Raw genomic sequence first — 23,871 nt, forward strand, 5'->3', positions numbered from 1 at the left:
TGCCTTCTGAGGAAAGTTGGACAGGCTCGGCTTTTATCTGTTAAAACTAATCTTAAAATACTACGGGATTAACTGGTTTCCTATCCAGGGAGCCAACATGGACTTGATGGGGATCGTGTATATAAATGCTCCCAGGCTCTACGAGTGTTATTTTTGAAATATTCATAAATACAGATTTCTGTGGGGGTATATTGTGACAAAGTGTAAACAAAATATTAATTAAATTAAGGTGCTACAATAAAATGTGTCCATTGATTTGTGTCTAAAGTTAACTGAAGAAAACAATAGTAAATGAGAGATCAAAAGTTCAGTTTCATCGTATCTTATTAGTTTTTTTAAGACAACTCAGGCGATACACAATGTTTCATGAATGGCTAAATAGTTAAATGTCCTCAGAATTTACATATTCACATAGGCAGAGAGTAAGCGATTAATATTTTGGCAGTTTTCGAGAGCAAATGATTTTTCAAGCCTGTATTCATGATTTATTTCACTACTTTTGCATTTTCAGCCAACCTGTTGACCATTGTGATCCTCTCCCGGGGAAAATGTGGCCTCTCCAAATGCATTACCATTTACCTAGTGTCCATGGCAGCAGCAGATCTACTGGTCCTGATATTTGACGTGATCGTGTATGAGATGAATGAAATCTATTTTCCAGATTCCTTCCTGGACTTCACTCCTGTCTGCAGTTTGAATTTCTTCTTAGTTTTTGCTTCCATTGAATGTTCCGTCTGGTTAACTGTTGCTTTCACGTTTGATCGATTTGTTGCCATATGTTGCCAAAAAATATCGACACAATATTGCACTGCCAAAACTGCGGGAGTCGTTGTAGCGACAATATGGGGGTTCAGTATTCTGGAAAACATCCCGATTTACTTTACCTTTAAACCTCGCATAATAATCAACAATATATTATGGTTCTGCGATATAAAATTTAGCCTATATACTGAACCTATATGGGTTACATTCTTATGGGTGGACATAGCTTTAATGCCATTTATTCCCTTTGTCTTGATTCTAATATTCAATGGCCTGACCATCAGGCATATTGTACTGACGAGCAGGATCAGGAAAGGTCTCCGGAACAGTGACAGTGATCCAGAAATGGAAAACCGAAGGAAGTCCATCGTTTTACTGTTGGCCATATCTGGCAGCTTTATAATGTTATGGCTGGTAACTTTTATTCATTATATATTAGTACAGATTATGGAAATCCAATACCTGCATGGAGACTATAACAATCCTTTCACCATAATGGAGCAAACAGGATATATGCTGCAGCATCTGAGTTCCTGTTCAAACACCATCATTTACGCAGTGTCCCAGACTAAATTCAGAGAGGAGTTAAAGAACCTGTTTAATTATCCAGTGACTCTAATTATTAAGTTAGGGAAATTATGTTAAGCGGTGAGTATAACAATAATTGCTCAATTAAAGAGAGACTCACTTCCATTGTAATTTTGAAAAATAGATAAAAACATGAAGTGGAAGGTGGGGTGGGGTGTGTCATTAGCGACTGATCTGCCAGCCCTGGTCGAGTAGAACATCCGTGTCTGGAACAGGCAAAGTCAATGCAAGCTGAAGTTTACAACTATGCCCCACTTCGATGTTTCACCTTCTCACTAAGATGTTCCCTTCAAACCTTTGCAGCTTCCGGCATTTTAACTTTTACACTTGGCTTCTTGGAGTTGCCAGAAGTTATGCTACACATTTTGTACAAATTACGACTGCGATCGTAGGGTTAGCAGCATCTTTCCCTCTCAGTTACCAGGGTGAATTAGTCTCCAGGTATTGCGGATGAAGCTGACGAACTCTGAGGATGTGGGAAGGATCATGCTCCATTGTAAATTCAGTGATTGAAGAGAATTTTGATATCCACTGTTTTAACACGCAAGAGCTGACTGTGCACATCAGGCCCATGTTCAAGCTTCTGCGAATTAGGAAATCAATATTCACGACTCATATCTTAATTGCCAGAAATGCATTGGTTCCGCAATGTCGTTGTACAATATGTAATATGTTGTGTCATCTGACATACAATTTATGCAACTGTATATCAGAATTAGCAAGTGTCTTTGAAATTAAACAATGGAACAATCTGTTAATAAACCCATTGAAGCATAAAGCATGCGTAATGTATTCGATTTGCTCAAAAAACGATTGATTTTCTATTTTCGATGCGTCTTTGGTTCCAGTTCAAGTCTGGCGTTTAACCCTCTTGCAGGTATGTCTTAAACGATATTGTAATCTAGGGGGTGAAAAATAAGTGTTAGATAACCCAGTGGAAGTAGCGCAGAGCAGTGTGGTGAATGAAGTCACTTGGTCATTTCCATTTCTTGATCTTTCCACTACAAGTAGCTCCTTGGTCAACTGCACCAGTTCAACTACAAATAGCCGATTCCCACTTTATCTGTCAATTCGGCTGCAGTAAATTGGATAATTTAATTTCTAATTTGCATTCAGTGACCATGTGCCGATCGCCATCTCTGATGGAATGACTGGCAATCTTTAACTCACAGCTTCTGCTGAAACGTGATGAATTAGCCTGTCCTGACCTTCACGAATACTTCCCTACAACCTGTCACCTTCTGCCAGTTCGCGCCCGCATTCTAACAAGGGCTTCTAGTCATTGCAAACATTGCAGTGGCATTGATTTTTTTTTTAAATATGAGCGAGAAGAGGATCCAGCCTTACTCCTACTGAGCCATGACATAGAGGGAATGTCTGGGTGCGGTGGTTGACTGCTAGATTGGTTGGCAGGGAGCTGATATTTGATGTGGAGCTTGGGGCTTGAGGGGAACAACTGACTGAGATGCAGTTCCTGATAACCAGTCAGTGATTACTGTGGCCTGATGAGACATGTGGAAAGTCATATCTCCAAGTGTCTGAGGAATTCAATCGGTGATGCACCATTGATAGAACCAGAAGTGCACCACATCCACACCCCTTGCTTTTTTCGCCTTCCCAATCTGATTACATTTGAAATGTAAAGTGCAAGGGGCGTGAGCGGGAGACACAGTAGCACAGTGGTTAGCACAGTTGCTCCACAGCTCCAGGGTCCCACGTTCGATTCCCGGCTTGGGTCACTGTCTGCACATTCTTCTCGTGCCTGTGTGGGTTTCCCCAGGGTGCTCCGGTTTCCTCCCACAGTCCAAAGATGTGCAGATTAGATGAATTGGCCATGCTAAATTGTCCTTAGTGTCCCAAAAAAGAGGTTAGGTTGGATTACGGCTATGGGCTTAAGTGAGGAGCTATTTCCAAGGGCCGTGCAGATTCGGTGGGCCGATTGGCCTCCTTCTGCACTGTACATTCTATGATTCTGCAGAGAGGGAGTTTTGAAAGCCGTCATCAGTTGACAATACTATCCCTTCAACTGGGATAGAAAAGAGCCTCCGTGGAGGAGGTCCTGCATCAGAGCCAAAATAAATCTTACTCTCCAAGTACATTGTCATTTAACAAAAAACCTATTAAAGGTAGCACGGGTGATCTGCACATTTAAAATGCACTTGTAAATACTTCATATTGCACTGGCTTCACCATTCATGTGTTATTTAATGAGAGGAATTTAATGCGCTACTTAATGAGAGGAACCTCGTCAAAGACCTAAATGTGTGTCTCATGGATAGCATGCGTTCATGATGGGTACAGGGAAGTTGACGACATTGCCTCGATTCTGAAAGAAACCATGTTGTATATAGAAGATAGAAAAATACAGCACAGAACAGGTCCTTCGGCACATGATGTTGTGCCGAAATTTTATCCTAGATTAAGAACAAATTAATCTACACTCTATCATTCTACCATAATCCTTGTACCTATCCAATAGCTGCTTGAAGGTCCCTAATGTTTCCGACTCAACTACTTCCACAGGCAGTGCATTCCATGCTCTCTGGGAAAAGAACCTACCTCTGACATTCCCCCTATATCTTCCACCATTCACCTTAAATTTATGCCCCCTTGTAATGGTTTGTTCCACCCGGTGAAAAAGTCTCTGACTGTCTACTCTATCTGTTCCTCTAATCATCTTATAAACCTCTATCAAGTCGCCCCTCATCCTTCTCCGTTCTAAAGAGAAAGGGCCTAGCACCCTCAACCTTTCCTTGTAAGACCTACTCTCCATTCCAGGCAACATCCTGGTAAATTTCCTTTGCACCTTTTCCAAAGCTTCCACATCCTTCCTAAAATGAGGTGACCAGAACTGCACAGAGTACTCCAAAAGTGGCCTTACCAAGGTTTTGTACAGCTGCATCATCACCTCACGGCTCTTAAATTCAATCCCTCTGCTAATGAACGCTAGCATACCATAGGCCTTCTTCACAGCTCTATCCACTTGAGTGGCAACTTTCAAAGATCTATGAACATGGACCCCAAGATCTCTCTGCTCCTCCATATTGCAAAGAACCCTACCATTAATCCTGTATTACGCATTCATATTTGTCCTTCCAAAATGGACAATCTCACACTTTTCAGGGTTAAACTCCACCTGCCACTTCTCAGCCCAGCTCTGCATCCTATCTATGTCTCTTTCCAGCTGACAACAGCCCTCCTCACTATCCACAACTCCACTAATCTTCGTATCATCTGCAAATTTACTGACCCACCCTTCAACTCCCTCATCCAAGTCGTTAATGAAAATCACAAACAGCAGAGGACCCAGAACTGATCCCTCCGGTACGCCACTGGTAACTAGGCTCCAGGCTGAATATTTGCCATCCACCACCACGCTCTGACTTTTATCGGTTAGCCAGTTTGTTATCCAACTGGCCAAATTTCCCACAATCTCATGCCTCCTTACTTTCTGCATAATGTACCATGACAAACCTTATCAAATGCCTTACTAAAATCCATGTACACTACATCCACTGCTTTACCTTCAAGCACATGCTTGGTCACCTCCTCAAAGAATTCAATAAGACTTGTGAGGCAAGATCCACCCTTCACAAATCCATGCTGACTATCCTTAATCAAGCAGTGTCTTTCCAGGTGCTCAGAAATCCTATCCCTCAGAACCCTTTCCATTACTTTGCCGACCACCGAAGTAAGACTAACTGGCCTGTAATTCCCAGGGTTCTCCCTATTCCCTTTTTTGAACAGGGGCATGACATTCGCCACTCTCCAATCCCCTGGTACCACCCTTGTTGACAGTGAGGGCGAAAAGATCATTGCCAACGGCTCAGCAATTTCATCTCTTGCTTCCCATAGAATCCTTGGATATATCCCATCAGGCCCACGGGGCCTTGTCTATCCTCATTTTTCAAAATGACCAACACATCTTCCTTCCTAACAAGCATCTCCTCGAGCTTACCAGACTGTTTCACACTGTCCTCTCCAACAATATGGGCCCTCTCATTCATAAATACTGCAGAAAAGTACTCGTTCAAGACCTCTCCTATCTATTCTGACTCAATACACAATCTCCCGCTACTGTCCATGATCGGACCTACCCTCGCTCTAGTCATTCTCATATTTCTCATGTATGTGTAAAAGGCCTTGGAGTTTTCCTTGATTGTACCCACCAAAGATTTTTCAAAAGAACATAAGAACTAGGAGCAGGAGTAGGCCATCTGGCCCCTCGAGACTGCTCCGCCATTCAATGGGATCATGGCTGATCATTTGTGGACTCAGTTCCACTTTCCGGCCCGAACACCATAACCCTTAATCCCTTTATTCTTCAAAAAACTATCTATCTTTACCTTAAAAACATTTAATGAAGGAGCCTCAACTGCTTCACTGGGCAAAGAATTTCATAGATTCACAACCTTTTGGGTGAAGAAGTTCCTCTTAAACTCAGTCCTAAATCTACTTCCCCTTATTTTGAGGCTATGCCCCTAGTTCTGCTTTCACCCACCAGTGGAAACAACCTGCCCGCATCTATCTTATCTATTCCCTTCAAAATTTTATATGTTTCTGTAAGATCCCTCCTCGTCCTAAATTCCAACGAGTACAGTCCCAGTCTACTCAACCTCTCCTCGTAATCCAACCCCTTCAGCTCTGGGATTAACCTCGTGAATCTCCTCTGCACACCCTCCAGTGCCAGTATGTCCTTTCTCAGGTAAGGAGACCAAAACTGAACACAATACTCCAGATGTGGTCTCACTAACTCCTTATACAATTGCAGCATAACCTCACTAGTCTTAAACTCCATCCCTCTGGCAATGAAGGACAAAATTCTATTTGCCTTCTTAATCACCTGTTGCACCTGTAAACCAACTTTTTGCGACTCGTGCACTAGCACATCCAGGTCTCTCTGCGCAGCAGCATGTCTTAATATTTTGCCATTTAAATAATAATCCCTTTTGCTGTTATTCCTACCAAAATGGATAACCTGACATTTGTCAACATTGTATTCTATCTGCCAGACCCTAGCCCATTCATTTAACCTATCCAAATCCCTCTGCAGACTTCTGGTATCCTCTGCACTTTTTGCTTTACCACTCATCTTAGTGTCATCTGCAAACTTGGACACATTGCCCTTGGTCCCCAACTCCAAATCAGGGGCGGGATTCTCCGACCCCACGCAGGGTCGGAGAATCGGCGGGCAGCGGCGTTATTTCCGCTCCCGCAGGGTTTTTAAATCTCCCACCGGCCAAAAACCGGCGCTGTGCAAATCCCGCCGGCAGCCTCTGAAAACAGTTGGCGCCGGCGGGATTTAATTTTTTTTTTTTTAGTGTCCACAAATCTCCGGCCCGGATGGGCTGAAGTCCCGCCGACGTAGCCACGGGTCACGTCGGCGAAAATCACAGTTGCTTTAAAACGTCGTCAACCATTAATGATGGTTGATGCCGTTCAGTGTCGGGGGGGGTGGGTTGCGGCATCGGGGGGGGTGGGTTGCGGCATCGGGGGTGGGTGGGTTGCGGCATCGGGGGGGGTGGGTTGCGGCATCGGGGGGGTGGGTTGCGGCATCGGGGGGGGTTGCGGCATTGGGGGGGGCTGGGTTGCGGCATCGGGGGGGGTGGGTTGCGGCATCGGGGGGGGTTGCGGCATGGGGGGGTGGGTTGCGGCATGGGGGGGGTGTTGCGGCATCGGGGGGGTGGGTTGCGGCATGGGGGGGTGGGTTGCGACATCGGGGGGGTGGGTTGCGGCATGGGGGGGTGGGTTGCGGCATCGGGGGGGTGGGTTGCGGCTTCGGGGGGGTGGGTTGCGGCATGGGGGGGTGGGTTGCGGCATCGGGGGGGGTTTGGGGGCAGCGGCGTGCAGAGAGGGGGGGCGACGGATGCCCGGGGCCAACGCACCGTCGCCCCCCCCCTCTGTACGCCGCTACCCCCTACCCCAACCACCCCCCCTCACCACCCCTACCCCCCTCCCCACCACCCCTACCCCCCTCCAACGCCGCCCCCCCATCTCTCGCAACGCCGCAACCCCCCACCCGCAACGCCGCAACCCCCCACCCGCAATGACGCAACCCCCCACCCTCAACGCCGCAACCCCCCCTCATCGCAGGGTCCCCCCCCTCAACGACGGTACCCACACACCCCCCCCCCCTCTCTCCTCCTCCCCCCCTTCCTTCCTCCCCCCCCCTTCCTCCTCCCCCCTTCCTTCCTCCTCCCCCCTTCCTTCCTCCGTTATTGGGGGGGGTGCGGCGTTAGTGGGGGGGGTGCGGCGTTAGTGGGGGGGGTGCGGCGTTGGAGTGGGGTAGGGGTGGTGAAGGGGGTAGGGGTGGTGAGGGGAGGGGGTTGGGGTAGGGGCAGCGGCGTGCAGAGGGGGGGCGACGGTGCGTTGGCCCCGGGCATCCATCGCCCCCCCTCTCTGCACGCCGCTGCCCCCAACCCCCCCTTCACCACCCCTACCCCCCTCCAACGCCGCACCCCCCGACCCCCCACTAACGCCGCACCCCCCCCCCCACTAATGAGGAAGAAGGGGGGGAGGAGGAAGGAAGGGGGGAGGAGGAAGGAGGGGGGTGTGGGTATCGGCCTTCAGAGGGAGGGGGACGGGGTGTGGGTACCGGCGTTGAGGGGGGGGGGAGACCCGGCGTTGAGAGGGGGGGGGGGTTGTGGCGTTGCGAGAGATGGGGGGGGTGGCGTTGGAGGGGGGTAGGGGTGGAGGGGGGTAGGGGTGGAGGGGGGTAGGGGTGGTGAGGGGGAGGGAGGTAGGGGTGGTGAGGGGGGGGTGGTTGGGGTAGGGGGTAGCGGCGTACAGAGGGGGGGGGCGACCGTGCGTTGGCCCCGGGCATCCGTCGCCCCCCCTCTCTGCACGCCGCTGCCCCCAAACCCCCCCCCCCGATGCCGCAACCCCCCCCCCGATGCCACAACCCCCTCCCCGATGCCGCAACCCCCCCCCCCCGATGCCGCAACCCCCCCCCCGATGCCGGGTCTGTCTCTCTCCTCCCCCCCCCCCCAAATGCCGGGTCTGTCTCTCTCCTCCTCCCCCCCCCAAATGCCGGGTTTGTCTCTCTCCTCCCCCCCCCCCCAAATGCCGGGTCTGTCTCTCTCCTCCTCCCCCCCCAAATGCCGGGTCTGTCTCTCTCCTCCCCCCCCCCCCCAAATGCCGGGTCTGTCTCTCTCCTCCCCCCCCCAAATGCCGGGTCTGTCTCTCTCCTCCTCCCACCCCCCCAAATGCCGGGTCTGTCTCTCTCCTCCTCCCTCCCCCAAATGCCGGGTCTGTCTCTCTCCTCCTCCCTCCCCCCCAAATGCCGGGTCTGTCTCTCTCCTCCCCCCCCCCAAATGCCGGGTCTGTCTCTCTCCTCCCCCCCCAAATGCCGGGTCTGTCTCTCTCCTCCTCCCCCCCCCCCCCCCAAAATGCCGGTCTGTCTCTCTCCTCCCCCCCCCCCCACCCCCATGCCGGGTCGCTCTTCTCCCCCCCCCCCCCCATGCCGGGTCGCTCTTCTCCCCCCCCAATGCTGGGTCGCTCTTCTCCCCCACCCCCATGCCGGGTCGCTCTTCTGCTCCCCCCCCCCCATGCCGGGTCGCTCTTCTCCCCCCCCCCCATGCCGGGTCGCTCTTCTCCCCCCCCACCCAATGCCGGGTCGCTCTTCTCCTCCCCCCCCCCCCATGCCGGTTCACTCTTCACCCCCCCCCCCCCATGCCGGGTCGCTCTTCTCCTCCCCCCCCCATGCCGGGTCGCTCTTCTCCTCTCCCCCCCCATGCCGGGTCGCTCTTCTCCTCCCCCCCCCCCCCACATGCCGGGTCGCTCTTCTCCTCCCCCCCCCCATGCCGGGTCGCTCTTCTCCTGTCCCCCCCCCCCCCATGCCGGGTCGCTCTTCTCCTCCCCCCCCCCAATCATGCCGGGTCGCTCTTCTCCCCCCACCCCACTGGGTCTCTCTCTCTGCCCACCACACAAACGCCGGGACTCGCCACTTCCGCAGCTGGAGAAACTGACGCCTATCGTGTCAGTCCGCTGCTGGCCCTTCCGGGAACGGAGATTGCCAGCTTAAAAGAAGGCCCAGACGCCGGAGTCATGCACACCGCTTTTTCCCGCCGGAAATGGGCGTCACGTCGGTCCGCGGAGATTTTCGCCCCTGGTGTGTAAATTGTGAACAATTGTGGGCCCAACACTGATCCCTGAGGGACACAACTAGCTACTGATTGCCAACCAGAGAAACATCCATTAATCCCCACTCTTTGCTTTCTATTAATTAACCAATCCTCTATCCATGCTACTACTTTACCCTTAATGCCATGAATCTTTATCTTATGCAGCAACCTTTTGTGTGACACCTTGTCAAAGGCTTTCTGGAAATCCAGATATACCACATCCATTGGCTCCCCGTTATCTACCGCACTGGTAATGTCCTCAAAAAATTCCACTAAATTAGTTAGGCATGACCTGCCCCTTATGAACCCATGATGCGTCTGCCCAATGGGACAATTTCCATCCAGATGCCTCGCTATTTGTTCCTTTATGGTAGATTCCAGCATCTTCCCTACTACCGAAGTTAAGCTCACTGGCCTATAATTACCCGCTTTCTGCCTACCTCCTTTTTAAAACAGTGGTATCACGTTTGCTAATTTCCAATCCACCGGGACCACCCCAGAGTCTAGTGAATTTTCGTAAATTATCACTAGCGCATTTGCAATTTCCCTAGCCATCTCTTTTAGCACTCTGGGATGCATTCCATCAGGGCCAGGAGACTTGTCTATCTTTAGCCCCATTAGCTTGCCCATCACTACCTCCTTAGTGATAAAAATCATCTCAAGGTCCTCACCTGTCATAGCCTCATTTCTATCAGTCACTGGTATGTTATTTGTGTCTTCCACTGTGAAGACTGACCCAAAAAACCTGCTCAGTTCCTCAGCTATTTCCTCATCTCCCATTATTAAGTCTCCCTTCTCATCCTCTAAAGGACCAATATTTACCTTAGCCACTCTTTTTTGTTTATATATTTGTAGAAACTTTTACTATCTGTTTTTATATTCTGAGCAAGTTTACTCTCATAATCTATTTTACTCTTCTATATAACTTTTTTAGTAGCTTTCTGCTGCCCCCTAAAGATTTCCCAGTCCTCTAGTCTCCCACTAATCATTGCCACTTTGTATTCTTTTTCCTTCAATTTGATACACTCCCTTATTTGTTTTTTTATCCATGGTTAATTTTCTCTCTTTCTACTGTCCTTCCTTGTTGTTGGTATAAACCTTTGCTCAGCACTGTGAAAAATCGCTTGCAAGGTTCTCCACTGTTCCTCAACTGTTTCACCATAAAGTATTTGCTCCCAGTCTACCTTAGCTAGTTCTTCTCTCATCCCTTTGTAATCTCCTTTGTTTAAGCACAAAACACTAGTGTTTGATTTTACCTTCTCACCCTCCATCTCTATTTTAAATTCCACCATATTGTGATCGCTCCTTCCGAGAGGGTCCCTAACTATGAGATTATTAATTAATCCTGTCTCATTACACAGGACCAGATCTAGGACCGCTTGTTCCCTCGTAGGTTCCATTACATACTGTTCTAGGAAACTATTGCGGATACATTCTATAAACTCCTCCTCAAGGCTGCCTTGACCAACCTGGTTAAACCAATCAACATGTAGATTAAAATCCCCCATGATAACTGCTGTACCACTTCTACATGCATCAGTTATTTATTTGTTTATTGCCTGCCCCACCATAATGTTACTATTTGGTTGCCTATAGACTGCTCATATCAGTGACTTTTTTGCCATGCTATTCATGATTTCCACCCAAATGGATTAAATCTCATCCTCCATCGCGCCGATGTCATCCCTTACTATTGCCCGGATGTCATCCTTAAATAACAGAGCTACACCACCTCCCTTACCATCCACTCTGTCCTTCCGAATAGTTTGATACCCTCAGATATTTAACTCCCAGTCCTGACCATCCTTTAACCATGTTTCAGTAATGGCCACTAAGTCATAGTCATTCACGATGATTTGCACCATCAACTCATTTACCTTATTCCGAATTCTACGAGCATTCAGGTAAAGTACACTTATGTTGGCTTTTATACCTTTGTTTTGAATCTTAACACCTCGATCAGTAACCTTTCCTAAGTTATATTTCCTCTTCACGTTTCTCCTAATTTTCCTTGCATTTGAACCCATATCTTCATGTAACAACCTCCCGTGTCGCTTACAATTTATGTTTTTAGTTCCAGTTTTATTCCTTTTCGTATTACTGGGCCTAATTCACTGAGCGCCCCTCAGTCACTGTACCTTGCACTGTCGCTTTTTTGATTTTTGACTATGTCTTCTCTGCCTTAAACTTTCCCCCTTACTGCCTTTTGTTTCTGTCCCTGTTTTACTACCTTCCGACTTCCTGCATTGGTTCCCATCCCCCTGCCACATTAGTTTAAACCCTCCCCAACAGCTCTAGCAAACACCCCCCCCCCCCCCCCCCCCAGGACATTGGTTCCAGTCCTTCCCACGTGCAGACCGTCCGGTTTGTACTGGGCACATCTCCCCCAGAACCGGTTCCAATGCCCCAGGATTTGAAGCCCTCTCTCTTGCACCATCTCTCGAGCCACGCATTCATCCTATCTATTCTGGCATTCCTACTCTGACTAACTTGTGGCACTGGTAGTAATCCTGAGATTACTACCTTCTTTGAGGTCCTACTTTTTAGTTCAACTCCTAACCCTAAATTTAGCTTGTAGGACCTCGTCCCATTTTTTAACCTATATCATTGGTGCCTATGTGCACCACAACATCTGCCTGTTCACCTCCCACCCCCAGAATGTCCTGCAGCCACTCCGAGACATCCTTGACCCTTGCACCTGGGAGGCAACATACCATCCTGGAGTCTCGATTGCATCCGCAGAACCGCCTTTCTATTCCCCTTATGATTGAGTCCCCTATCACAATAGCCCGGCCATTCTTCTTCCTGCCCTGCTGCGCAGCAGAGCCAGCCATGGTTACACGAACCTGGCTGCTGCTGCCTTCCCCTGGTGAGTCATCTCCCTCAACAGTATCCAAAGCGGTGTATCTGTTTTGCAGGGAGATGACGGCAAGGGACACCTGCAATGCCTTCCTACTCTTGCTCTGTCTTTTGGTCACCAATTTTCTATCTACCTCAGTAACCTTCACCTGCGGTGTGACCAACTCGCTAAACGTTCTATCCACGACATCCCCAGCATCGCGGATGCTCCAAAGTGAGTCCATTTGCAGCTCCAGAGCCATCAGGCAGTCTAACAGGAGCTGCAACTGGACACACTTCTTGCACGTGAAGGAGCCAGGGACAGCGGACATGTCCCTGAGCTCCCACATCCCACACGAGGAGCATGACATGGGTCTGGGATCTTCTGCCATGTCTTAAACCTTAGGTTAACTTATACAACTACAATTCCAAAAAAAAACAAAAGAAAAAATAAATAAATAAATCAGACAATGAAAAGAAAAACTACTTACCAGTCACTGACCAGGGTTAAAAAGCACCTCCTCCCTCCAAGCTTCGAATTCCCACCTAGCTTCAAATTCCCAAACTCACTCTTTGCTGTGTCTCACTCTGGCTGTGTTTTCTCTTCATGCCCTCTCCTAGCTCTCCTAATCCCTTTCTTCAGTTCCCTCCTGGCTATCTTGTATTCCTCCAGCGCCCTGTCTGAACCTTGTTTCCTCAGCCTTACATGTCTCCCTCTTAACAGGACATTCAACCTTTCTTGTCAACCATGGTTCCCTCACTCGACCATCTCTTCCCTGCCTGACAGGGACATACATATCAAAGACACGTAGTATCTGTTCCTTGAACACGTTCCACATTTCAATTGTGTCCTTCCCTGACAGCCCATGTTCCCAACTTATGCACTTCAATTCTTGTCTGACAGCATCGTATTTACCCTTCCCCCAATTGTAAACCTCGCCCAGTTGCACACACCTATCCCTCTCCATTACTAAAGTGAAAGTCACAGAATTGTGGTCACTATCTCCAAAACGCCCCCCCACTAACAAATCTATCACTTGCCCTGGTTCATTACCAAGTACCAAATCCAATATGGCCTCCCCTCTGGTCGGACAATCTACATACTGTGTTAGAAAAGCTTCCTGGACACACTGCACAAACATCACCCCATCCAAACTATTTGATCTAAAGAATTTCCACTCAATATTTGGGAAGTTGAAGTCACCCATGACTACTACCCTGTGACTTCTGCACCTTTCCAAAATCTGTTTCCCAATCTGTTCCTCCACATCGCTGCTGCTATTGGGGGGCCTATAGAAAACTCCCAACAAGGTGACTGCTCCTTTCCTCTTTCTGACTTCAACCCATACTATCTCAGTAGGCAGATCCTTCTCTAACTGCCTTTCTGCAGCTGTTATACTATCTCTAATTAACAATGCACCACCCCACCTGCCTAATCTTATTGAAACATCTACAACCAGGAACCTCCAACAACCATTTCTGCCCCTCTTCTATCCAAGTTTCCGTGATGGCCACCACATCGTAGTCCCAAGTACCGATCCATGCCTTAAGTTCACCCACCTTATTCCTGATGCTTCTTGTGTTTAAGTATATACACTTCAACCCATTTCCGTGCTTGCAAGCACTCTCCTTTGGCAGTGTTACCTTCCCCACTGCCTCACTACACGCTTTGACGTCCTGAACATCGGCTACTTTAGTTGCTGGACTACAAATCCGGTTCCCATTCCCCTGCCAAATTAGTTTAAACACTCCGAAGACTACTAGAAAACCTCTCTCCCAGGATATTAGTGCCCCTCTGGTTCGGATGCAACCCATCCTGCATGTACAGGTCCTACCTTCCCCAGAATGTACTCCAATAATCCAAATACCTGGAGTCCTCCCTCTACACCATTCCTGCAGCCACATGTTCAACTGCACTCTCTCCCTATTCCTAGCCTCGCTACCTCGTGGCACCGGCAACAAACCAGAGATGTCAACTCTGTCCTGGCTTTTAACTTCCAGCCTAACTCCCGAAACTAGTTTATTACATCCACACCCCTTTTCCTAACTATGTTGTTGGTACCAATGTGCACCACGAGTTCTGGCTATTCACCCTCCCCCTTAAGGATCCTGAATACACAATCTGAGACATCCCTGGCCCTGGCATCCGGGAGGCAACATACCTTCCGAGAGTCTCACTCGCGGCCACAGAATCTCCTATCAATTCTCCTAACCATTGAGTTTCCTATCACTATTACTTTTCTATTCTCCCCCCCCCCCCCTTCCCCTCTAAGCCCCAGAGCCAGACTCAGTGCCAGGGACTTGGCCATGAGGGCCTTCCCCCGGTAGATCAGCCCTCCCAACAGCATCCAAAATGGTTTACTTGTTTTGAAGAGGAACGAGGGATCCCTGCACTGTCTGCCCATTTGTTTTCTTTCCGCTGACTGCAACCCAGCTACTCTTGTCCTGTACCTAGGGTGTGGCTACCTCCCTGTAACTCTTCTCTATTACCCCCTCTGCCTCCCGGATGATCTGAAGTTGCTCCAGTTCCAGTTCCCTAATACGGTCTCTGAGGAGCTGGAGTTGGGTGCACTTCCCACAGGTATAGTCAGCGGGGACACCGGTGGTATCCCTCACCACCCACATCCTAAAGGAGGAGCATGCAACTGCCCTAGCCTGCATCCCCTCTTACCTTACAGAATATAGCTGCACTATGGACCAACTGGAACTCCGCCTTCTGACTTTGCTCCCAGTCAGCTGCAGTCTCTGTAAACTCCGGGCTCCCTTCTCGCTCTTTTGAGACAAAATGAGAGGACGACCTTACGCCGTCCTCACCTAACTCTCTCAGTCACCACTCTCACTATAGCACTCAAATGCACCCAAATTCAGCACTCCCTCAGTTACCAAACTCTCACTATAGCACTCAAATACACCCAAATTCAGGACTCAGTGCAAACAAAGTCAACACTGTAACTACCTCAGATTTATACTGTGACTCGAGCCTCTGAAAACTGGCCTAATCCAATTAACTAATTGACAAGCTCCAGCTGCAAGTAGCTACAAGTAGAACCTTTGTTTAAAGCTGATTGAAAATTAACCTTCTTCTCAACCAAACAGCAACTTTAAAGTTAATTAACGAAATAAAAGACTAGAATTTTGATAAAAATTAAAAATAAACCCTTAATATCCCTCAGTCACCAAACTTTCACTATAGTACTCAAATGTACCCAAATTCAGCACTCATTGTGTTTTTGTTCATTAACTATTGAGTGTTCATGTTTGTGTCCAGTGAAGTATTCGTGACTCATGGGACATGACTAAACTCACAGGTTCAGCTGACCCACCCTTCTATACAGTGTGAGGACTTTGCCTGAGATCTCTCTCATTGGGGATCACGGAGATGTAGGTGGATTCACTAGCCTGTGATGACTCTGCCAGCCACCACCCTGATATAGACCCACATTTGTGAACATCCTGACACCCTATCCTTAGTCCCCGCAATGCTTCACTTCATTGTCCCCACAACAATCCGAGTATCAAGTCCTTCCCTCTTCCCTTGTCCATGCCATCAACCCCATCATCTTGCATCCCTTGGAACAGTTTTCCACTCCGCCATTCACCCGAGCCCCTATCAACCAGCACCCTAACTCATCCTTTCCAATTACATATCTCCATGAACGCTGCAGTTTTACTGATCCTCTCCATGAAAGCTGCAGGTTTACTGCTCCTCTCCATGAAAGCTGGTTTTACTGCTCCTCTCCATTAAAGATGCAGTTTTACTGCTCCCCTCCACACAGTTCAACGAGGAAATCTGCTGACCTCAGACACAATGGCATACATTTGAAGATCACTTGTGTCACCTTTGTTTTATGTCAATAGAAATGGAGTTGGACAGATAAGTTTTGTTTTACTCATGTCAAGGGGCATGCCACATGAAGAGAGGCTGAGCCAGATTCCAAAGGATTCTCATTGGTTCCATATAGGCAGGATGTTTTTTTTTTAAAGCTTCACGCTCATGAATAGTCATGGAATGCAAATCTATTATTAGAGCAAACCCGCCACACGGTGGCATAAGGCCCAACATGTCCGTTTTGACTAAACACCGGCAGCTCACCCCATGGTCAGGAAATTGTAAATCTGCATCCCGCCAAATTCAGTCACCCTATTCCAGCTCTTACAGGATCCATAACATTCGCCTGATGTGTGTCTCCTTCGAATGGATGGATGAAGGTTTCAAGTCCCTGGTAACTAACTATCAGGTTGCCCGGGGAAAATAAGAAAGTGGTCAGAAAAAGCCCGTTCCATGGAATTCACTAATTCTGCTGCTGGTCGAATGGAAGTTTCAGCTCAGTCAGAGACATCTTAGCACCTCACACAGGTTTTCAACTGGCAATGTCCCTTTCGTAGCCCCCATTGTGCGATATTAAAGAAAGTTACTCAAAACGAGCAGCATCACGCAGCAGGGAAATGAAGATTTGATTGGACACGAGTGCATGGCCACAAGGTCGTTCAATAATTTCAAGCTTAATTGAAGCATAATCATTGCGGCTGAGAAATTACTGATTCTAAAATGCTTCGATATTCGAGGCCATCAGGTTAGCCACACCTGTTGACATGGTCCTGGTCCAAGCTCAACATATTGTTAGTATTGGGGCAGAATTGGGCCTGCAACGGCAGAGTTCACGAGACAAATGAAACACCAGCCCAGATTGAGACAGAATTCTGGTAGTATATGGATTTCGAGGCAGAGTTTTCAACACCCCAGTTTGATGTTAGCATCCTTCTAACATAAGACTATAACTATGTAGAGTTGTAAAATCACAGAATGGTTAGAGCGCTGCAGCAGGCGATCAGCTTGTCATGCCATGCTGGCTCTTGTGAGAACAGCTGGGCTATTCATGCTATCCGGCTCTGAATAGTTTTTCTCTGAAGGTGTTTACCTAAATTCGTTTTTGAAAACCACGATTAAATCTGTCTCCACTACATTCTCCACTCCTGCATTCCAAGTCCTAGCCACTTGTGCTGCTGTGTTGCTATTTGATTATTTTTTTAAAAATTGGTGTTTTCTGGTCTTCAACTCTTACACACTGGGGACAGTTTTTCCCGGCCAAACAATCCCAATTCAAACCTTTATTTGAAACATCCACAGTTTTGCCAAGCTAACAATCTTGGAACCGTTCTTGTAAATCGCGATGGAGCTGTGACACCCTTCCTAAGGTGCGGAGACTAGAACTGGATATTCCAGTTGCAGGCAACTGTGTTGCAGGCAACTGTGTTTTTATTAATGTTCGTCATAATTGTTCCAAATATTTTTTCACGTGTTGCACTTGAATTGAGAAGCCATTTAAGATTCAATCACATTGCTGTGGGTCAGGTGTCACGTGCGGGCCAGATTAGATAAAGATGACAGATTTCTAGTGAACCAGATGGGTTTTTATGACAGCCGATTGTTTATGGTCACCATTCACTTGTACTAGACTTTTACTGGATTCATATCGCACCATCGGCCCTGGTGGGATTCAAACCCAGAGTTGAATGACTACCTCACTATGCCACCACCTTGCAGACTTCTTGATTTATACTTTCCTGCCTCGATTTGGAAAGCACAGCATTTTTAAGCTTTTACTTTCTATCTGCCCTGTCAGCTTCAACACCTTTGGCACGTGTTCCAAGGTTCCTGCACCTGCTTCAACATTTAACAAAATAGTTTACATTGCATTTCCAAATCTTTCGACCAACTTCCCGCTTCTCTTCATTAGAATTTCTCCGCCTCTAGTTCACCTATTCCACCAACTTCGCCACGTCCGTTCAAAGTCCATCAGAATGACCATTGCAGTGCGCAATATTTCTGAGTTTTGTGTCAACGGCAAATTCTGAAATAAGAACACACCAGTGACCCCCAGAGAAAGTGGCATGAGCCATTCATCCAGTCTGAACAGACAGGCCAGCTTCTTCCCTCTCCGGTAACTGCCGGTCAGCTAACTCTGCCATCCTGACCTGGTCTGACCTCCATGGGACTCCAGATCCTTATTCATGTGGTTGACTGTTAAATAGCCCAGGACATCACAGTTTAATGGGAATTTGGGATGGGCAATGTGCCGGCTGACATCCTATGAATGTTTCTTTTTAAAACACGACACCACTCACTCTTGCCAACTTTCTGTCCATTGACAGTTGCCCGATTTACTGTTGTGTAACTAATGTCCACATATTTGCCATATCAGGCCTGGCTGCAGACTTGCTGCCAAGTGCACAAAATAAAAAGTTAATGAAATGTGTTAGAGGGCCGGTGGAAAATCGTCCATTTTCCACTGTGACTAAATAGTGAAATTCCCTCATGCGTCCCCCAATCGGCACTATTTACAGATTTCCCGCTCTCGTTTGATTAATGAACTAGATCGACTGAGTCATTAGCTGGCATGTTGCGTTGACAACCAAGATCAATTTCACATCCTGAATCCGTTAATAAAGAATTTAATCGCAAAATCACTGTACAAAGACCACAAAGATTTCAAAATACCCACTTAAACACGGGGCATTCTTCAGCCCCATCAATTCGTACAGCCATGTTTTCTTCAGGTGAGCAAATATTCCTAATCGCATTGACCCCATTCTCATATTCCTTCAACTACTTTTTCCTTCATCATCTGTCCAATCTAATCTTAAATCACAGGATCACAGAACTGTTATGACACAGAAAGAGGTCATTTGGCCCATTGTGTCTGTACCGGCTCTCCGAATGAGCATTATGACTTAGTGTCATTGCCCTGCCTTTTCTCCGTACCTCTGCACATTGTTTCTATTCAAATAATCATCTAATGCCCTATTGAATGCCTTGATTGAACCATTCGCTGTGAAAAAGCTTTTTCTCACATCACATTTTCTGCTTTTGCAAATCAGTTTAAATCTGTGCCCAGTCGTTCTTTATAATTTTAGGAGCGGAAACAGTTTTCCTCTATCTACTCTGTCCAGCCCCCTCATATTTTGAACATCTCTATTAAATCTCCTCTTTGCCTTCTTCTCTCGAAGGAAAATCTTCGCAAAGTCTCCAATCTAAGCTCATAACTGATTTTTTTCATTCCTGGAGCACTTCTTTAAATGTTGGCAGAGGCCCTGGCTGAAGTTCTTTCACTCCTCGTCTCTGTCTAAATAATTTTACCTGTTGTGACTTAAGACAGTGCACACCATTTGGTAGACATTATCTGAGTGAATCCTGTCTGTCACTTTCCTGAAGCTCAATGTGCCCCTGCCATGGGAAGTTCAACACTGCAAACAGTGTTCTTACTGAGCTCATATTAAGCTGACACGCAGGTTCATCATTGCTTCTTGACTTTCATATTCTACATTTCTTTGGATGAAACCCAGGATCCCACCAGGAAACAGTTCCATGATGAAATTGCAGTTCTTACTCAATTTAAGCCATGAGCTAATTGACTGCTATAACTAATATTCACAAATAAAATATAACCATGGGTCCAGGTGAGAAAATATGTTGTGCAGGGTTGCTGTGCAATATTTATTTTTAAATGCCCTCGTCTTACCTCTTTGCCTTCTCCATTTTAGATATATTAGAATAATGATTGCCAATGACACCACTACACCCGCGACAATCAGCCCCACGTGTTCGTCTTTCTTCGTCTTTCCTTCTGCAACATATTGCAAAGAGGGTTTCATTTTAGATTTACAGGTTAGGTGGATTGGCAATGCTAAAATTTGTGTCTTAGTATCCAAAGATATGCAGGTTAATTGGGGTTACAGGAATAGGGTGCAGGAGAGGACCTAGATAGGGTGCTCTTTCAGAGGGTCGGTGCAAATTCGATGGGCCGAATGGCCTCCTTTTGCTCTGTAGATATTCTATGGACATACAGATACGCATTCCTTTATGACACCTAATGCCATACGTTGATACATGGTTTAATGTGAATGGTATTCCATCACTATATGGTGCATTGGGTATTATTGTACCTTATTGTATTTGATGGAAGATCAAATTCAAGAGCGGACTATATGGTCAATGGAAGCGTCCTGGGAAAAATTGATGTACAGAGAGATCTGGGAGTTCAGGTCCATTGTACCCTGAAGGTGGCAACGCAGGTTGATAGGGTGGTCAAGAAGGCATACAGCATGCTTGCCTTCATGGGACGGGGTATTGAGTACAAGAGTCGGCAGGTCATGTTACAGTTGTATCGGACTTTGGTTAGGCCACATTTGGAATACTGTGTGCAGTTCTGGTCGCCACTTTATCAGAAGGATGTGGATGCTTTGGAGAGGGTGCAGAGGAGGTTCACCAGGATGTTGCCTGGTATGGAAGGTGCTAGCTATGAAGAAAGGTTGAGTAGATTAGGATTGTTTTCGTTGGAAAGACGGAGGTTGAGGGGGGACCTGATTGAGGTATACAAAATTATGAGAGGTATGGACAGGGTGGATAGCAACAAGCTTTTTCCAAGAGTGGGGGTGTCAGTTACAAGGGGTCACGATTTCAAGGTGAGAGGGGGAAAGTTTAAGGGAGATGTGCGTGGAAAGTTTTTACACAGAGGGTGGTGGGTGCCTGGAACGCTTTACCAGCGGAGGTGGTAGAGGCGGGCACGATAGCATCATTTAAGAGGCATCTAGACAGGTATATGAACGGGCGGCAACAGAGGGAAGTAGACCTTGGAAAATAGGAGACATGTTTAGATAAAGGATCTGGATCGGCGCAGGCTGGGAGGGCCGAAGGGCCTGTTCCTGTGCTGTAATTTTCTTTGTTCTTTGTTCTTTATTATTGTATTCAGGAAGTAGGATGGAGGGAAGGGAAAACGGGGACATGTGTGGAGAAAAAGGGCCAGCAAAAGAGGAAACAAGTCAGAGAGAGGCAGCAAGATGAGTGGAACATTATAGGAAGGATGCGATTGCACTAGAGAGGGTGCAGAGGAGATTTGCCAGGACGCTGCCTGGGCTGGACGATTTGGGCTATGAGGAAAGATTGGAAAGGCTGGGACTGTTTACCTTCTATCGGCTAAAGTTTAGAGTGAAACTGATAGAGCTGTATGAGATGATGAGGGACATAGATGTGATGGGCAGTAAAGACACTTAGTCCGGGCAGCACGGTGGCACAGTGGTTAGCATTGCTGCCTACGGCGCTGAGGACCCGGGTTCGAATCCCGGCCCTGGGTCACTGTCTGTGTGGAGTTTGCACATTCTCCCCGTGCCTGCGTGGGTTTCACCCCCACAACCCAAAAAGATGTGCAGGTTAGGTGGATTGGCCACGCTAAATTGCCCCTTAATTGGAAAAAAATAATTGGGTACGCTAAATTTATAAAAAAAAAAAGACACTTAGTCCAATAATAGAGGGGCCAGTAACCAGGGGTTTAGATTTAAGGTAAGCGGTAGAAGGCTGACTTCAGGTGGCAGCCACGGAGTGAGTTGTCTCACAATTGATGGCTCCTTTTCGAGGTGGAATTGTTTGGTCCCTTTCACCCGATATAGGGATGTTTGCTGGTGAAAAGTGCATGAACAGTGAGATATAGGATTTCTCCTCCAGTAGGAGAATCATGGCTTTTCGAACGAGAAGTGTATCAAACAAGAGGCAGCAGTCTGGCCAAGAGGACGTTCGAAGTGCGATAGAGGGAAAGATGGCAGAGAGTTATCTTTGCCTGTCCAGTGGTCTACCGAGCAATTGGTGGATTTTTTGATGACAAGTTCCAACAGCAGAGGCAACAGGCTTTGGAGAACCTGGCTAAGGTGACAGAGCCAATCAGGGTGCCTATTGAGAGAGTGGAGCAAAGTTTGGAGGTGCAGAGTTCGGCATTCCAGAAGGTGGAGGAGTTGGTGGTGGATCACGAGGTCCCGTTGGCCTCCCCCAGTGGTACGCGTGGCAGCGGACCCGAAGCGGTTGAGGGAGAAGGAGAAGGACTTGGAGAATCGCTCCAGGAGGCAGAATTTCCAGATTGTGTGGCTGCCTGAAGGGATTGAGGGAATGCAGGCCAGAACATAACATAAGAACTAGGAGCAGGAGTAGGCCATCTGGCCCCTCGAGCCTGCTCCGCCATTCAATGAGATCATGGCTGATCTTTTGTGGACTCAGCTCCACTTTCCGGCCCGAACACCATAACCCTTAATCCCTTTATTCTTCAAAAAACTATCTATCTTTACCTTAAAAACATGTAATGAAGGAGCCTCAACTGCTTCACTGGGCAAGGAATTCCATAGATTCACAACCCTTTGGGTGAAGAAGTTCCTCCTAAACTCAGTTCTAAATCTACTTCCCCTTATTTTGAGGCTATGCCCCTAGTTCTGCTGTCACCCGCCAGTGGAAACAACCTGCCCGCATCTATCCTATCTATTCCCTTCATAATTTTAAATGTTTCTATAAGATCCCCCCTCATCCTTCTAAATTCCAACGAGTACAGTCCCAGTCTACTCAACCTCTCCTCATAATCCAACCCCTTCAGCTCTGGGATTAACCTAGTGAATCTCCTCTGCACACCCTCCAGCGCCAGTACGTCCTTTCTCAAGTAAGGAGACCAAAACTGAACACAATACTCCAGGTGTGGCCGCACTAACACCTTATACAATTGCAACATAACCTCCCTAGTCTTAAACTCCATCCCTCTAGCAATGAAGGACAAAATTCCATTTGCCTTCTTAATCACCTGTTGCACTTGTAAACCAACCTTCTGTGACTCATGCACTAGCACACCCAAGTCTCTCTGAACAGCGGCATGCTTTAATATTTTATCGTTTAAATAATAATCCCGTTTGCTGTTATTCCTACCAAAATGGATAACCTCACATTTGTCAACATTGTATTCCATCTGCCAGACCCGAGCCCATTCACTTAACCTATCCAAATCCCTCTGCAGACTTCCAGTATCCTCTGCACTTTTCGCTTTACCACTCATCTTAGTGTCATCTGCAAACTTGGACACATTGCCCTTGGTCCCCAACTCCAAATCATCAATGTAAATTGTGAACAATTGTGGGCCCAACACGGATCCCTGAGGGACACCACTAGCTACTGATTGCCAACCAGAGAAACACCCATTTATCCCAACTCTTTGCTTTCTATTAATTAACCACTCCTCTATCCATGCTACTACTTTACCCTTAATGCCATGCATCTTTATCTTATGCAGCAACCTTTTGTGTGGCACCTTGTCAAAGGCTTTCTGGAAATCCAGATATACCACATCCATCGGCTCCCCGTTATCTACTGCACTGGTAATGTCCTCAAAAAATTCCACTAAATTAGTTAGGCACGACCTGCCTTTTACGAACCCATGCTGCGTCTGCCCAATGGGACAATTTCTATCCAGATGCCTCGCAATTTCTTCCTTGATGATAGATTCCAGCATCTTCCCTATTACCGAAGTTAAACTCACTGGCCTATAATTTCCTGCTTTCTGCCTACCTCCTTTTTTAAACAGTGGCGTCACGTTTGCTAATTTCCAATCCACCGGGACCACCCCAGAGTCTAGTGAATTTCGGTAAATTATCACTAGTGCATCTGCAATTTCCCTAGCCATCTCTTTTAGCACTCTGGGATGCATTCCATCAGGGCCAGGAGACTTGTCTACCTTTAGCCCCATTAGCTTGCCCATCA

The 23,871-nt window shown here is 47.4% G+C and overlaps 1 protein-coding gene across 1 annotated transcript in view; it reads right to left on the bottom strand.

Moving 5' to 3' along the window:
- Positions 1-306: 306 nt before the first annotated feature.
- Positions 307-23,871, bottom strand: part of LOC119975950 (class I histocompatibility antigen, F10 alpha chain-like) — a 64,946-nt gene continuing 41,381 nt past the window's right edge. The window contains exons 5-6 of the mRNA XM_038815928.1: positions 19,832-19,936; positions 307-2,251 (exon numbers count right to left, since the gene is read on the bottom strand). Coding sequence (XP_038671856.1) covers positions 2,235-2,251; positions 19,832-19,936 — 122 coding nt within the window. The 3' untranslated portion in view covers positions 307-2,234. The remainder of the gene's footprint in view (positions 2,252-19,831; positions 19,937-23,871) is intronic.

The sequence above is a fragment of the Scyliorhinus canicula genome, chromosome 13 (assembly GCF_902713615.1).
Source record: "Scyliorhinus canicula chromosome 13, sScyCan1.1, whole genome shotgun sequence".
NCBI classification, from domain to species: Eukaryota; Metazoa; Chordata; class Chondrichthyes; order Carcharhiniformes; family Scyliorhinidae; genus Scyliorhinus; species Scyliorhinus canicula.